Raw genomic sequence first — 17,812 nt, 5'->3', positions numbered from 1 at the left:
ATATCATTTAGGAAAACCATTTAAAAAAAATACAGTATTTCACTCAGCAGGAAATATACTGAAAAAAATATTTCAGATTAACTTCATCTGCCATACCAACATCCATTTTACTCATTTGCACTCAACAGTCAACATTACCAAAATCAACATTACCAAATCCCTTGCTGTACAGAAGGTTCAACCACATCTCCTAGACTACTGACAAACATGGACATGTGAATTGTGAAACAACATTCTTGCTATTTAGTTATCCCACTTCTTCACTATGAAATGTGACTTTTGCACATATCATTCAGCAATAGCAGCTATAGATTCAGAGTTTTGCCTACCTTCTAAGAAGCTGAAAATAAAACATACAAGCTCCTACCCACAGAGCAGAGCCAAGGGAACAACTCTCCATAATATATACATTGCTATACAATATTGACAAAAGCTTCATTATTTCTTCATGCTCAGAACTGAAGAAATGCTGTTTGACAATTATTCCTGTTTCAATTAACTGCTCCGTTCACATGCTTTGCACTTGCCAACTTTCAGCAGGTGTTTTCACAGGGATGGCCATTTCTCTCACTCAACACCTTAAAAAGGTCCTATATTCAGACTTCTTTCTCATCATACAGACTACAAAAACAGTGAGATTGTCACCTGAAACCTAGATAATGTTAATCTGTACTGATCTCGGCTGACTCTCATTCCAAAAAGTGCTTAAACAAAATTCCACATCATTTTCAAATCACTTGTTGCCTGATGACTGTTAATATCATCAGCTCTAAAGCATGAGATGATTGAGCTCTTTGTGACTCAGAGAAATCTCCTCAGGTATTTTCTTTCTACACTACTTAATGCGATGGGACTGATAACTTAAAGAAAGTCAGAATTTTAAAAACATAAATCTCAAACTATTGAGAAATTAGGTTCTACGTAGCAAATCTTTTAGCTTCCCATTTCAATTCATTCATTTCTATAAATGGAAATAAATAATCGTAGAATTCTTAGAGTTTGAAGAGACATCTGAAGGCCATCTAGTCCAACTCCCTGCAATGAACCGTGACACCACACCTAGATCAGGTTGCCCAGGGCCATGTTCAGCCTCACCTTGAAAGTCTCCAGGGATGGGGCATCAACCACATCACTGGGCAACCTATTCCAGTGCCTCCATCCTCACTGTATAAGATTTCTTTCTTAATCTAAGCTACATATACCTTCTTCAAGCTTGAAACCATTTCCCGTTGTTCTACCACCACAGACCCTGCCTACAGGACTGTGAAGCAGTTCTTCTGCCAAGTGGTACCCTTTTGGTAGTTAGGCACACAAACAGCTGCACTGAAGCCCCAGAATTCTGAATTACAGTACACACAAAGTGTTCTTGCTATCCTCTCATTTTCCTACTGATAACCAATTTAGCAGCATTTAACTCTGGAACAGATCACGCGCAAGCCTCAGCTCAACCACCTGGCCATTGCATTCAGAATACTCCATTCAGAGCTCTGTAGAAGTCTATGCTTATTAGGGACTGATAAGGCTAAATTTGTTAACAGCAAAGCAAAATAGGAAGCCCACATGAAGTAAAAAACTCTTTTTTTTTCCCCACCTACAAGTCTTTTGGATGCCTTAAGCACAATTCCTCAGCCAGGGCAAAGAATATAGAAGGCATTTTGCAGTGTCAGGAGTGCTACAGAAAGTTAACTAATTTGTCTGCCACCTTCCTCAATAAAAACATCACAACTAAACCAAAGAGCAAGTTTCTGCCAGTTTTGGTAATGGTGTAGTACAGGGCTATTTAAACATACAAGAGGTTTTCACAAGCTTCATGGACTGCAAAAAATTTTATAATACTATATTGACAGAAGAGGATTATACCTATGTTTATATTTTGTTTCACAGCTTTTGTGTTTCTTCTTGGTCAGGATACTGACTTACTCCTCAGGAAGTCAGGGTTAGTATGGGATGAAGCCAGAGTAAAGGAAAAGAACACTAATTGAAATAATCTACATCAATATGTACTTGCAATCTATGTGATAGTTGCTATAATTCCCATATCATCATCAAGTGGTCTCCTCCCTCCTACAAACATGAAATACAAGTATGATCACCGTGGTTTTCCAAACCCAAAGATTGCCTTTAAGGACTTTAACATTGTTTTTATATCGTGAAGCCCAGAACTGCACACAGTATTCAAGGTAAAGTAGTATCAACACTAAATACAGCATGTGAATCACCTCTTCTGACCTGATGTCTACACACTGCATTCAACCCACCCCACACTGCAGTCAGCGCTCTTGACTGTGAGATCCCTTTCTTCATCTCCCATTCTGTATCTGTGTCCAGATTACTATTTAATTCTATTATTGCTATATTTTGTTTTTACTATAATTCTACTTACTCTATTTTGTTCTACTGAATACTGTAAAATTTCTATTCATGAAATTTCAATTTCATATGACTTCTTTCTAAAGGTCTTCTCTGTCACTCAGAACAAATATCACTAGAACAAAAAGATCTTACTGAAATACGAGTCTAGAAAATTTGGCATGACCATTTTTCCTCCCAATGGAATGGCAAGTGTATAAACAGTATAAGTTGCAGAGAAGCTTCACAATGGCAACATGACTTATAGAAATACACAGAATTAAATACTGTACCTGGTTGTACCTCAGGAGAACCACACTGTGTAATTTCAGTCAAAACCTCAGTGTTCTTCACCTCATAAGCACAACAGTATAATATGAGTTTAGAAATCCACAGAGTAAGTGATGAGGTCTTCAACACAAGTTTACAAAAGTAAATGGAACTTATTTTTGACTTCAGTATTTAGTATTAGAACTTCACTAATGAAGTAACATCCACAGCATCAGCTATATGTACACACACTTGGCTGTACAGTCAACACACTCTCAACAGTAGACACAGACATATATCTATACCTAAAGCCAAGAGAGTTGTTCAAAATCTACCCAAAACTTCCTATATTGACATAAGCCAAAGTGAATTTCTAGCTGCTAGAACAAATCCAAAAGGGAAATCTATACTTAAAATGCAAAAAAAAAAAAAAAAAAAGAAAAAAACACGACATCCTCAAACATCCTCATTCTTCTTTCTAGCTTTCTAGTAGTAATAAGGAGTAAGATTGTTTTGTGCTCACTGCAAATCCAGAAAGTCCCAGAAAGCTAAAGAAAACAAGTCATCGTCCAGGATTTGCCACAGAAATCACAAGGTACTATTGAATGACCTCACTGAACACTGGATCAGAACACTGGCATGATCCTTCCTATTAAATGCAAGCCAAAGCGTTTAACTACTTCACCATTAAGGACAATTGCTGCTAATAATTTTAATATATCCAATAGCTTTGATATTTCTCCCTCCTTAATACACATTTTCCCTTCAAGATATAAACATAATGAGAAAGTACTAAGCCTTACCTGTCCACAAGGAGCATTCTGCAAGGAAACAGTAAACTCTCCAGATGTACGACTTTTTGCTAGAATATACTGGCAAGTGGCTTGAAAAGTGTATTCACGCCCATCAAATGTCATAAAATGAATGTCTCCTGAAACTGAACATTCAGCTGAGAAATAAACAAATAATGTAATTAAGACATTTGTCTAATTCCTAGTTAGAACATTATTGGCCACGAATACCACGAGGAAAAGCAAAACAACAATGAAATAGTCATCTTGCACTTGGAAACTCTTCCATGAAACATATCTGTAAGTCTGTCAACTGAAGACTGCAGAGGAAACTTCAGATGAATGTCAGGAGCAGCCAGGCAGTTCCATCTATGAGAGACACTATAGCTGCCTAAAGGGAGATGCATTACTGAGCTAAGCTGAAAGGTAGATGTCTGCTATTTACAGCACTTATTTACATGCAGATTAAATGAATATGTTAATAAACAGATACAAACAAACAAAAAAATTGTATAGAAAATACAGCGGGGGAAAAAAGTTTAAATGAGCATCAATATTATACCTAAAAAATTCAGTTACTGAAAAAAGTTCAGTAACCAAGACTTTTATTTTTTTTTTTTTTCAAACATACCTGGACATGTAAGATTGGTACAAATCCATTTTCCTCCACTGCAAGTGCTGAAATAAAAGCAAATAGGTTTCATATTGAGATTTTACTTTGTAAACTACATAGCTATGCTCAGTTGCTTTTCCTGAATTCCAAGAGCAACAAGAGAAGAAAGAAAAGTCAAAGTAATTCTCGTTCTACGATTTTTAATTCCAGATTGCTTTTAGACAGAGTTCAAGGAAAAAAAAGTTGACATTTCCTTACTCTCTGCAATATCCATGACTTGCCCTTGTTCTCCATTAATAAATCTATAGTTTCTTTATGTCTCTTAAGAGCAATTAGTTGTCTATGGAACAACAAATTTTGTATGTTGAGACTGTAATGACTTGTCAACTTTATGCAATAGGCCTTAAGTGCTGTCTCTGTCATAGTGATGGAAAGATAAAGTGTACAGTATTAAAAGAAAAACTACTAACCAATTATTACATTCCTCATAAACCACAGAACCTGTTTCAAAAGAACTTCCATGGTAATCACAAGGACAGTCCATAGGCTTGACACATGATTCATTTTCATAAATTAAGCCTAGAAGAAACAAACAAGGAAGAAAGATTGAAACATTCATAATTATCAACAGAGAACTGAGAGGAACAAATGATCCCACTGAATACAAAGTTGTAGGATATAAAATTGTACATTATTTGGGAGTCATTTTATATTCTATTCCTAAATTGCTTGAGATGTATAAGTAATTGTTTTTTGGTGTGTGTTTTGTTTGTTTGTTTGTTTTTTGGGGGGAGGGAGGGGGCTGTTTTGTTTTTCTATTATTCAACTGTTAGAAATCCAGAAACTGAAAGAGAATCTATTATAAGATGAAGCATATGACAAAGATTATCACACTTAAATCAGAAAACCTTCAAGTTTCTACAGCACATCATTTTCTCAGTAATGATCAGATAGAATTATATACTTAAGAAGTCAGTAACAAGATGAAAACTAGACAAAAAAAAATCCTTAATATTAAGTGCAGAGTTCTGCTATAGGCCAAATAGGCAAATATCTCACTTGCTAAAACCATACAACAGTAAATATCCCAGTGTAAAACTTGTTTCTAGCCACATGAATGATTTTTACTCAAGCTCTCATAAATACCTGAAATTGCAGACATCCTTTGTGAGTAAAAAGTAAAATAAAACCAAGCAGCAACCACAAGAACTGGGAGGCTGGCTCCACTTTACATAAAACAATAAACAGAACAAAAACCATTTTTTAACTCAACTGCAGAACTCTACACCTGGAATTTGGATCTGTGCTGAAACTATTCCTTCCTGAAAGACTGAGGACAAGACTCTTGACACCACATGATAACAACAACGTCACTTATCCACAACCTCTTTGCATGGTGTTCATAAAGAATGCTTTACAGGCCATGTAAACCTAGGAGAAAATGATCCAAAAATAAAGTAACATCAGCTCATACATATCTGAGAAGCAAAACTATTACCATCTGGACAATAGCATCCATCAATGCAGGGAAGCTCACTGTCAATACACTGTGACTGCTGATGACATGAAACAGGGCAACAGCTGATGCACTCACTGTAGGTTAATGGTTCAAGACAGGTAATCACTACAACACAAAAAAGATAGAGAAACAAGGAGCTCTTGGGCTACTGACCCACAATGTGAATAGATGCACACAAAGATTCCAGGCAATTACTCTTTGGTAAGTCAACAAAATATATGCTGTCTGTATCAATGAAACAATGATTTTCTAACATGCAAACAGAATATACATATATCCATAGTCTGTCTATTGAAGGTGCATTAAGCAATAAACCTTAAATTAAATCACAGGACAGATAGGACAGGAAAGCAGAGCTGTGAGATCAGCACAGAAAACAGTAGAATATTCATTAACCAACATTTCTGGAAGCATATGGGAAATGTTTCTGTCACAAATGATAAAGCAATGTTGTTCTTGTTTTCCAGACAGATGGACAAATTAGATGACCTCTTTCAGACTTACATTCTGTGACTTCTAACGTGAAGACTTAAAATGTAATTCATTTATTTTTAACAGTCATGATTTATTTAATGTATCAAAAATCTATGAAGTTTTGGTCAATATTAAAAAGGGCAGCACCATGAAAAAAATAAAAAAAAAAAATTAATCAGCTTACTGAAATATCATGGAGTCTTTAAGAAGGAAAAGCTTATAAAAGCATGCTTAATATACTCAGTATGGATTACACATTGAAAATATTCTGAACTCATACATAGCACTGAATTTCATAGTTGTGCTTTCACTGATAACTATATTAGTTCACAGTAGAAGGAAAGAAATCACGCAGAGCAATCAGCTACTGTACAGTTTTCCAAGTACTGAGATATCTGCATACCACATGGCTGAAAGTGCCTCCTCCACCCATGAAGAGGTTTTCCTGCTTGGGCACATGCTCTGGCATATTCAGTTAATGCTCGACACCAAGTTGCATTATCAACAGCTGACCTTACAACAAACGAAAATTGACACGTTATTTTTCTCCTACTTTCAAACAGTCAATCTCACAAGCATTCCTACACTGCATACACAAGTACAGTCTGAATTTACATTAATATAGCTTTATACCCTTAACTGGATATGTCATTCTACTGTGCTTGAAGACAGAAGAACAGCGTATTGGATTGAATCCATTGAAGCCTGTGATACAGCAATAGAGATGTGAATAGAGGCCTTGGTTTTTACAAAAGAAACTGTATCCAATAAAACACTCAGAAGAAAATACAATATTTCCACCAGAGTATTGCCATTCTGTAGGAAATGGAAATTGTTTTCTGCCTTGCCCGTTAAATAGTCAAAGCTGCTTTGAGATGAGATTTTTAAATAACAATGTAGACTCGAATAGTTTGTGAGCATGCAGGTAATCAATCTCAAGTTTTGGTTAAATTAATGTTTACTGCTTATGGATGCCCAATTGATCTATTCACAATTACTTTTCATTAAGACCCAAAATACTAACAACGTCATATATTCAGCATGAAAATAATAAACGAATAAATTACATTTACTATTACTAATACACTAATAACTGGGCCTAAATTTTGTCATCCTTACACCAAACAAAAAATTCCAACAGAAATCTGAGTACAACTAGAAAGAGTGAGAAGAGTAACGCATTCTAACTGCTCAGAAGAATTTCAGATTTCAATTAGTATACAGAAAAGGAACCACAATAGTTTTGTTACCAGTTAGTTAGAATTCACTCTCACAATAAAGGACAATATTTTTTATAATAGCTTTGAAATTTCCCAAAAATTCATTCTCTTACATGCAAAGATCACTGGTGCAGCTTGCCATAAAAGGAAGAGGGCTCACATATTCTTGACATTGTTCAAATGGAGGATGTAATAGAATATTACACAGAGCGTACACCCTCTGAAATTAAAGAGACCGCAGTTATAAAGGTTTTAAAAAGTAAACCAGAGCAGAATAGCATACTAAGCAAAAACAGAACAGACAGCTCTCAGACTGACCATTAATCCCTCCACATTCATCAACTAGAAGCTGTGGCAAGCAAAACAGTGCTAGACATGCCAGAGTACTCATAACACTGAACCTCTATCCAAGGTCATAATAATGCTAATAAAATATATCCTTTCCCAGAAGAGGATAGATAGTGTTGGAACTAAGCCTAGACAAATTGCAAAAGTCTTCATTTTAGTTTAATTAGAAAATATAAGGCAACAGAAATAAGGTGTCTCACAACACCATTAGCTTCAAAGCACTGCATTTCTGAGCTATCACTTCAAAATATTACTCGCAAAAGATAACTAATTTGATGTGATGAACCAAAGTGACAGAATTTGGATTTTCTTGTTTGTTTATGCTAGTAAATAAAACACACTCTCACTCTAAATGCTGTTAAAGCAGCCTTCTTAATCCACCTCCACAAAGGAGAATTAGGAATATTTAGTCAAATTCTTGTAAGAATCACAGACTATGGTAATAATTCTTTCATGAGGATCCAAACCTGTAAAGATTCATGGCTTTGAGTCAGGCAAGGTGGCTCACTGAGAAAAGAGTTATCCCAGGTGGGTTGTCCCTGTGGAGGATTTTCCTGCCAACTCTCCACAAACTCTGTTATATCATCTGTCAGTTTCCCTAAACAAGACACAGATACAGTCAATAGAGAGATCTGGCAAAACAATGTTTCTATACTAAGGAAACATCTGAGCAATCATACTACCACGTGAAGATGAGACAACCAAATACTACTGCAGCAATTGGATAGATCAACATGATGGGAAGATCAACACTACAGTAAGGAACCTATAAGGAAGACTGCTTACCCATATTGGAAGATTCCAGGTTCACAGGGGAAAACTCCACCAGGGAGGGATCTCCAGAAAGAGATCCTTCCCCAGAGGCAGTCAGCCCTTAAATGGGGTCTAAGAGAGGTGCAGCCAGGCTCCACCCCTTCCAGTCACAGGTGAACTGCCTTCATCTGTACTCCCAGGGCTTACCTGGTCACTTCCCCAGATGCTCAATCAGTAGTTCAGGCCCTGACTCAACAGTTCCCATACAACCACCCACAACAAAATGAATCAGGTTTAAGTCTGAAACATAGTGGTCCTTCTAAGACACGGAAAGCCCTTTAAAAAGGAATATAGAGAAAAGGTTTTAGAAGGGCAGAAAGAGACTAACTCAGCAGGTGATCTAGCAAGGAAGGACTTTAGGGGAGTAGGACTGCACCTACCACCATCTTTGAATGAAAGCAGGAAAGAAATCTGTAATAATACACGTAGTTCTAAAATGCTTCTAAGCAGGTAGCCTAAAACTCAAGAATAATAAGGCATTCCTGGGTCACTGCAAGAGTACAATATAATTATATACATTATCTATATAAACATCTACAAGTATGCCTTTTTCATGAGAAGATATGTCCATGCCAGCTTTTAACTAGCTGAGAATAGTATAATCTGTCAGAGAGATGTGGTGACATTGATTACTACTCAAATTACCCATAAATGCATATCATGTCTTACCTGCCTTATTAATGCTCCTCCAGATATTCAGATAAAAGTAGTATGCAGTGCATCTACTTGTGCTACAATTGCAGCTTTATGCAACTGAAATACCATGAGAAAGTTGAGAGGGTAGGGAAATGGTTGATGGCAATGAGCACAACGAGCTATTGATCTTGGTATTAACTTGAGCATTCTGATTTAGTGAGCTAACTGTTTAATGGGCTGATCCTAGAGCAGGGTGATGCTTCACAAAATTGAGTGACATGCCATAGCAACAGAGGGAACCTATTACATATTATACTTTGAGCTTCGAAATAGTATTGTAAAGAAATATCCTACTTTATAGAAGAAGAGCAAAGAGTTAAACAGCCCAAAGCAACAATTTCCAGAAGTTTTTTTGTTGCCTAAACTGAGCTACCTTTTAAGTGGATCTGCTTTTTTCTCCCCAGCCTGGTTCTTTTTAGTTTATAGAGGTCTTAGAATTTACTGAAAGCCAAAGACTATTGTTGACTATCTGAAGTTGGTATCCAAGAAACTGGTACTTTGAGAATACCTGGTCACTTCTGAGAGCATTAGTGCAAATGAAATGCCATATCAAGTGGGAATCTTCATTCTTCATCTTGGCAGTCTTCATTGATTTTCTAATTAAAGTTATCTATTCATTTCCAACAGTAATACCTCAGGCTTCCTCAGGTTCCTATGTAAAACCGCTTAAAGGGCAGTGAACATTTAAAAGTACAGTTCTATTGTTTAGGTCCCAGGAATCTGAAGTGCAAATATCAGTGTAAGTAGTGGAGTAACCCAGGTACTAGCTATTCTTTTTAAAAGCTAATAACCCTCCAGGGTCCCATTCATACTGAAATCCGTTTTGTTTGTTAATAGTATCATCAAGAAGTGTTTCCATACAACATTTTTCATTTTAAAAAATTGCACATTTAAATTCAATTAGTGTTTCAATTAAAAACTAAAGAAAGTAACAGTTACCCTGGAAAAAAAAATAATAATAATGTATTACACCACTAAAAGTATTTTAAATACTCACCATAACTAGTTTCAAGATCATCCTGCAGGACAGCGTTATTGTTTCCACACAGTCCATGTGTCTTGCCCAGGTACTCTGGTGCCATTTTGATGTACACTGCAGATATACCATCCCAAGCCAGAGTAAAGGCATACTGGTGCCTGACTAGAAAGTATCCAGCTAGTTTCTGGATGTGTAAGTTTCCAATAATAGAAGGCAAATGAAGTCTGTGAAGCAAGACAGGATTGAAAAACAAAAAAAAAAAAAAAAAAAACCAAAAAAACCCAAACACCTCAAATAAGGAATATCACTACTAGTTACATGTTGTAACAACACTTGACACTATATACTGCTTATTTAGATAGCTCCTCCCTCAGATACTTCTCTGTAGCTCAGGAGGGCTTGTAACAGCTGTGGTATGAATATTTTTTTTCTTTAAGCTACAAGTAAGTATTCTTGTTTATATCTCTGCTATTAAAACTGCATCATGAAATTATGACTATTGTTACAGCCTCAGAAAGGTGAGTACCATTACCCAAATCCTTTATAGGTGACTTCACTGCTCATTTTTATTTGTTCATCTCCGGAAAAGAATAAACTAACAGACCGTTTGCAAGAGTATGGAGAAGAATGGCATTCAGGATCATTATTCACCTGTCAAACAAAATGACAAGTGTCAAAGTTAAGACTATAATCGAACTCCTCAATGATCCATAAGCTACACAACTAAAACTCACAATCCCACCTTCAGCACATGAACAAGGAATTCTGCTCTTCCCAAAAAAAATGAGTAATATTAACAGCCTTTACACAACAGCAGTTGATTTAGAAAGTACAGACAACAGTTTTCTTAAACATGTTTATAATTTCTCCAAGATTAGCTGGTAGTATATTCAATTAGAATTACTTGTTGTTAACATTCTAAAGCCCCCCTGTACTATCATCTCAAGTTATTTTTAATCTCCTAAAATTATTGCATCAGCATGTCGAACAACAGTAAAAGGAAACATAGAAGGGCAGTCCCCTACCTGTATGGAAAAACTCTGCTCATCTAATTCAGTATGTCTCACAAGTGCATATGTGGATTTCCCGGAAAAATAGTAATAGAGTCCATCGAAAGTTTCAAAGTGATATTGACCCCATGTTCTGCATATATGATCTCTCTCAGCACCTGTGTTATACACTAACAAAAGGAGAATCACTTGAGAAGTACTGTTGTTTGGATTTAATCTGTATTGAAATGTAACAGTGTGATATAGCACCACAGAAAGGAGAGGGAGGGAAAAATACCAGAAGATGAAGGAACCTTCAGGCAGAAGTAATTTTTGCAGCTGTGGGAACCTGCATGCAATTACAGAAATCCATCCTGTTTCTTCCCAACACACCTGTCTGACATCTTGGTCCAGATGCATTAAACCGACTGCAGTTGCAGAGCTCCCTGTAGACACATTCACCTCCATTAAAACACATAAATGAACCTGAGTTGAAAAACAAAGCACATTAAGAACAAGTTACAAACTTCATCCTTATGACCCAGTTCTGTTACTGATCCCTATTTCCACAAATGACAGATGAAGTCTTAGCTTTTAAACTCCGCTTGAGCCCAAGAGAATGCCACAGGATCCCACAAACAGGAAACACACTGAAAAAAACTTCATATTAAGAAATACAACCAGATGCTACAAATGTATTATGCATTTATAGGCCAAATCAAAATGGCCAGAGGTTCTGACATACATTCTGTCCATCCATGTAGTGAATAAATTAAGTAAACGCATTTATAGGACAAAACAGCTCAGTACTTGTATCCTTCTATAAAAGAATGTTGCAAATGAAATTGAGTGTATAATCACTACCAACTCTGTCACAGACATATATATATCTTGAGATCCCAGCTATAAATCTTCCACCTGTCTGCTCCCCTTCCATCCCATAACTTCTGAGCTCCTTGCTACCAAGTTTAGACATTGTAATCAAATGCCTTTTTAACTCTTACAATATAACCACTTATTTTTCTAACACTTGACCTTCTAAAGTTTAAGTCTACTTGGGAAAGGATTTGTCTTTTAATAATTGCTTTCTGCGCAAAAATCTAGTAGCTTCTGTTGTTTAGAGAAAAAAATATTTGTTGTGTAAAAATAAATACACCGATATTTAAAGACAAAAACTAAACACACAAGTTAAGAAGAAATTATTGCAGGAAGAAAAAGTAGTTTAGGCCTCTTTGCCTTTAAAAAATATGTTTTTCTTGAGAAATAAAATGTGTACTGTGAAAGTACTGTCCTGAAAAGCAGAATTTACAGAAAAGGACCTTTTCTTCTACTTTGGTCAAACCCTGACATGTTAAATGTGTTAACATCAGTGGTATACATAAAAGCACTAAAGCACCTATATTACCTGTAAGCTTTTGAGAAATAGTAATGAAGTATGGTTTGAAGCTTTGTCAATGCAGGGAAACTAATGCAAGCTCTACTTCTGAAAATCTATACAAGCTCTGCAATTTATTTAAATAGAATTAGTCTTAGGAGGAAAACCCACAACACAGACCATTGCTTTATGATTTCATGGGTCACACCAGCTACAGGTTTTATTCTCAGCACTGATATTCATTAAATATGCGTGGAAAATGCAAGTATCAAAAACAGATGCTAAACTCTTTCACAGAACGGTTGGAATGGTTTCCCATAAACTAATCAATTCCATAAAGCTAACAAATGCATACAAACAAGTCAAGAGTTGAACACTAACAACCTACTACTATTGAACAGATGCTGAATTCCTCACTCCAGTAAAAGCAATGCAACTTTTCCCTCCTGTTCTAGAATCTCATTTTATTGATGTGCTGTTAATAGTAGTTTTCTATCAACATATTTTAACAGCAAATATTTAGTTTGCTTTGCCTGCATTAGAGAATATTACAGGAACCAGGGAGCCATACTTACCAAGAGCGTTAAATGCACTAAATCTGAAAGCAAGATGCACATCGTTGCATCCTGTGAGAAAACCCAAACTTCTAACAACAGTCAGAAATGGTATTTTTGACAGCAACCACCACCCAATGTTTTAACAAAACATTATAAACTCCAGCTTTGTTCTAATCTCCTAAAATAGCCGTGGTTTGTCAATACAGCATTGGTGTTTCCTATGTTATTATTCCTATGTTATTCCTATGGCCATTTGCAAAAACTGCTGAGCCAGAGTGCCTTCCCTGCCTAGCCAGCATGAGCACGTTCATGCACTAATGCAAGTACCATGTAGAAAGGCCCCTACTTGAGCCACCTCATTTACATACTCACAGCGATCGATCTTGTCACTAATACAAGAACCTTATCCCTCTTGTCAAGAAAGGCAGACATAGCTCTCTTTCATCATGGGAGTTGTGAGACCTGTGTAATCAGAGCTCAGGTCTCTGTTCTTGGCTTCTCTAAGATTATGGCCTCTTGCCTATCAAGCCACAATAATCTGCAATTAGACTGCAAGTCATGTTCCTCTTTGCTGTAGACAAAGTTAGCTCCCTTTTGATGTTTCAGGTTGAACGATTCCCCTTTAAGCATGGCTCAGGTAACTTGCCTGAATCTACATTTATTTCAATTGTGGACACAGTCAGCTGATCTGGAGACATTTGCAGTAGCTGGGAAACAAGCCTCTTGCTTACTCTTAGCAAGAAAAGCAGCAAATCAAATCCCAGAAGTCAGTTAATTCAGTATGATGAATGTTTTCTTCTTTATGAAATCCTCTTTTATTTCCACAAATGTGATTCTAAGAAAACATGATAAACTGAGCTGTAGTGTCTGCTTGTATCCCTGTTTACATTACTGTAGAGCATCTTTCCACAACATGGAAAATTTGTGCGCAAAGCCAAAGTAATTTTTCATTGGGTAGCCAGAAGAATATAGAGTTAATTCCACTTACATTCAATAATCTTACTACAACAGTGTAGACTCCTTTAATCAGGAACTCAGACCACCTATTTCTATTCAATTAACATTGGAAAAATTTCTCAGCTACCAAGAATAAACATCCCATAACAAAGGGTGAACACAGATCTCTATCATGAAAGGAATACACACTCCATACCCTTACACTACACAGGTCACCCTGATAACATAACCATCATCATCACAAAGCCAAGTGTCAGAAACTCCTTTATTAAAGAAGGTGAAGATTTAGAACTATCTTATAAAGAAGGTCTTGAGCTCTTCTCTGCTCCTTCTATTCTTTCATTAACTCTAAACATCTCTTACCTAGCGAACAGGCTGCATCCTAACCCAGTATGTTAAATAAGATCACTACAGCTCCTCAGACACCATAACCCAGTCTGTTTGCACTTCATTGCAAATGTTTCCTGAAGATCAGTGTCCAAGAGTGAGAGGAGACTGTTTTTGTAGAGATGCTTAACACTATCCAGACTTGACAAAAGGAAGTTCTAAAATCCATGCTGACATAAAGAGTAATCCCACCCACTTCACTCACAGCCTTCTCATTAACCACAGATTTTCTGCTATACACACACACTGTGAGGGTCTAGCAGAGTCTACATAAATGATGACTTCCAGCATTAATTCCTCCTACAGCATTTCAACACAAGAATGTTTCAAGTATTTTACTTGATAGGAATTTCCAGCAATAGTTTGAATGTTACATCCAGAAATAATTAGTTTAGGTTATCTCAAGTTCTTAACAAGCTGACCAGGTTTTCTCTTTTGGTTGGTTGGTCATATTTGTTTGCATGCTTTGAGGTGTGTGCATACATGCCTATGTGTGCTGTGGTTGAGCTTCCTAGTTCATATCGAACACCTTGATTGTTATCTATGCAGACACTCGTAAGAAGCAAGAAAAATACCACTGTAACAATGAATGACAGCAACAGTCAGTGTGAAATATATGTGTGGTAATCAGATTTGAAAAACACCACCAACACATTTAGAGAGACAACTCTAAACTAGGAGAAAGAAGTTGATAGCTTCCCTTTCTGGCTTAAAATGAATAATATAAAGACTTCAGTATTTTATACATGCCCAGACTGGCGCAAAGTGAAACCCATGGACAGAACAACAGCCACTTGCCTCTCCCTCCAGACAGAGAGGGTTGAAATGAAACTTTACCTGGAGCGTTTAGAAAATTTCATCTGAACTCTTTCAAAAAAACAGAACAGGGTTTTTTTTGCTTTGTTTTTTGTATGTGCCTTTCACAAATGGGCTACAATGGACTCCATTTCCCACACTGGGAATTCACTGGGATTTTAAAAGGATACTTCTGAGTCTAGAATTTGAAGTTGCTAAAAAGTGTGTGTGTGGGGAAATTCCACCTTCAAGTATAGATAATAATCTATTTTTAAAGCATGCCCCCAACAACTTTATATCACTAAAGCATGGACAATAGAAAGCCCCTGTGAAATGCATTATAGAGAAATAAAACAGTCCTTCCAGTACCTGAACGAGCCTACAAGAAAGCTGGGGAGGTACTTTTTATACTGACAATTAGTGACAGCAAAAGGGGAAGTGGCTTTAAACCACAAGAGGATAGATTTAGACAAGATATTAGGCAGAAGTTTTTTACTGTGAGGATGGTGACGCTGGAACAGGTTGCCCTGAGAGGTTGTGTTGGCCCCCTCCATGGAGGCATAGGCCAGGCTGGATGACCTAGAGCAAGGAGTTGGATAGAAGTCCCAGAAGTCCCTTTCAACCCAAAGCTTTCTATGATTCTAGGAGGTTTATCCTATTGCATCTACAGAGGGCCACGAAACAATTCTTCATGATAACTACATCCTCATCTTTAAGCACAGACATGATGAGTTAGCTTGAAACACTTCCATTCTTCATCATAGATTTCTTCTCTGCTTAAGTACTAGACCTACTCTGAAGGGATTTAACTCATGATCTTTCTGCAATAGTTCTGGGCAAGCAGCACAGTGAATCTTAACCCTTTCTCCAGTTGGTTTCTCTGAAGCAGGACACAAAATTCATTTGTGCCATTAAAAAAAAAAACAAAAAAAAAAACAAAAAAAAAACACTTGCAAGAAACAAAGAACTAAATTCCGCACTACAATTATTGCAGTAATACATTTCTCAGCATAATTTTGTAGCACCAACTTATACATTAATTATTATTATTAAGATATTTGTATTAGTTATTCTATTACCTTCATAGCGATAACTAAATCACACAGAATATAAGTTATTTCCATGAAAAAAAAAAAGTTTAACTTACTGGAGGGCCCACATTTCATACTGTGAAATCTTCTGCTCTGAGACAACGATATTGTAGTAGCTGAAGCATTGTGAGTTCTCACTGCAGACTCCTTTCAGGAGGGAAAAGACAGCTGTTTAAGCAGATAAAGCCAAGAGCGGCAAAATCTCTTCCCAATATCTCCATGAATTTACCATATTTATTAACCTCACTGATTCATATGTAACTCAGGAAAAATGTATCCAAAAAACACTAGTGTGTGCTAAAATGCATCACTCTAATGACTCCAGTAAGCAGCTATCAATAGACACAAGATAGGCACTATAGGCATGAAGACAGCAAACAGATTTGCAGCCTGTTAATCCAAATATCCCAAAATCACAACTTTCTTGCATACCCTACCCATACTCCTATACCCCCACGAACTGTTAACTTCCTCTATACTATCTCGTAATTCTCTGAATAGCAATTAGCCATAGATTAGAATAATTAGCATAACTATGTTAAAAACACATTACTTATCTTCACAATAACCTCCTATCTTTGTTCCAGCATAGCCAACATCTAAGGCAAGCAACATGTTTCTCAAATCAGTGTGACCATTTCTACCCTCAGAAGCCTAAAACTTATGATTATAAGTTTCTCCCTTACTCTAAATGCATTTACTTCTCTTCACATAGATTATTTGCTGCAGTGAAACAAACACTACAGCCATTCCCATTTGAAGTCTTCGTTTATTTCACCATAGAATTTTAAAGAGCTGTAGCTGCATCATTACAGTGGTTATAGAAGTAATACCATGCGTCTGAAATAAAGTACAGATTTCATCAAAGAAAATTCAGTGATAAACGTGTTAACCAGCAGCATAGGATAACATATTATCTACCTTTTATTGTGCACAAAATGATAGAAATTGCAGTAAAGTCCCACCAGGAACACCATCAGCAGCATCTAAGGATGCAGTTACATTTATTGCATTTGGTTCTCATACACTGAACTTTTATCATTCTGATTTCTCCTTCTTGAGAGTGATTCTATGAAGTATTTGCAAAACAGCAAGTGCTTTCCATGCTCTAAATACCTACTGACATGTCTGACTGAAAGCTGCTATAAGGACTTACGTCTCTATGACCATAAACCCTGCAGAGAGTATAAGAACCGCCTTAGCACTGCAGTACCTCCTCCTTTCAAGACAGCTTATTAAAACACAGAACACATAAGAGCGATTAACTCTAGCTAGACTAACTACTCGTGTTCTTGATTAAGAAAAAAATGTATTTTTTTTCCCATTTCTCCTACACAGTCCTTACAGAAAAGGCATCCAAAGCCCCAGCAGCCAACACAAAAAGAAATAAAGTTTATTTCTGCATACTGACCCCCTAGTGGGAATCTCAGTCCCCAAACACCTGGTGTTATCAGCACCTGAAGCCGTAACCCCACAGCAGCTCCGCCTCATGCCTGCCCCACACGGGCAGGACGAGGCACCTCGAAGGACTCGCCGCTGCGCCTCTTCGGCCCCACAAACCCCATGGTGACAGACCACCCCAAAAATGG

General features: G+C 36.8%; 1 protein-coding gene across 5 annotated transcripts in view; it reads right to left on the bottom strand.

Annotated features, from left to right (window-relative positions):
- The window catches only part of OTOG (otogelin), an 85,901-nt gene that overhangs the window by 67,635 nt on the left and 454 nt on the right, over positions 1–17,812 (bottom strand). For all 5 annotated transcript variants that reach the window (XR_014947077.1, XR_014947078.1, XM_032445043.2 and 2 more), the window contains exons 4-15: positions 16,280–16,370; positions 11,455–11,547; positions 11,098–11,252; positions 10,605–10,723; positions 10,091–10,296; positions 8,052–8,182; positions 7,350–7,456; positions 6,420–6,529; positions 5,522–5,647; positions 4,494–4,602; positions 4,042–4,088; positions 3,423–3,568 (exon numbers count right to left, since the gene is read on the bottom strand). Coding sequence is in view for 3 of the 5 variants with exons in the window: in XM_032445043.2 (XP_032300934.1) it covers positions 3,423–3,568; positions 4,042–4,088; positions 4,494–4,602; positions 5,522–5,647; positions 6,420–6,529; positions 7,350–7,456; positions 8,052–8,182; positions 10,091–10,296; positions 10,605–10,723; positions 11,098–11,252; positions 11,455–11,547; positions 16,280–16,370 (1,440 nt within the window). In the remaining 2 variants the exon portion in view is untranslated. The remainder of the gene's footprint in view (positions 1–3,422; positions 3,569–4,041; positions 4,089–4,493; positions 4,603–5,521; positions 5,648–6,419; positions 6,530–7,349; positions 7,457–8,051; positions 8,183–10,090; positions 10,297–10,604; positions 10,724–11,097; positions 11,253–11,454; positions 11,548–16,279; positions 16,371–17,812) is intronic.

This window comes from Coturnix japonica, chromosome 5, assembly GCF_054131305.1.
Source record: "Coturnix japonica strain WE chromosome 5, WE-NBRP24, whole genome shotgun sequence".
Taxonomy (NCBI): Eukaryota; Metazoa; Chordata; class Aves; order Galliformes; family Phasianidae; genus Coturnix; species Coturnix japonica.
Note: the sequence above shows the minus strand (reverse complement) of the source record. Positions and strands in the feature narration are given on the sequence as shown.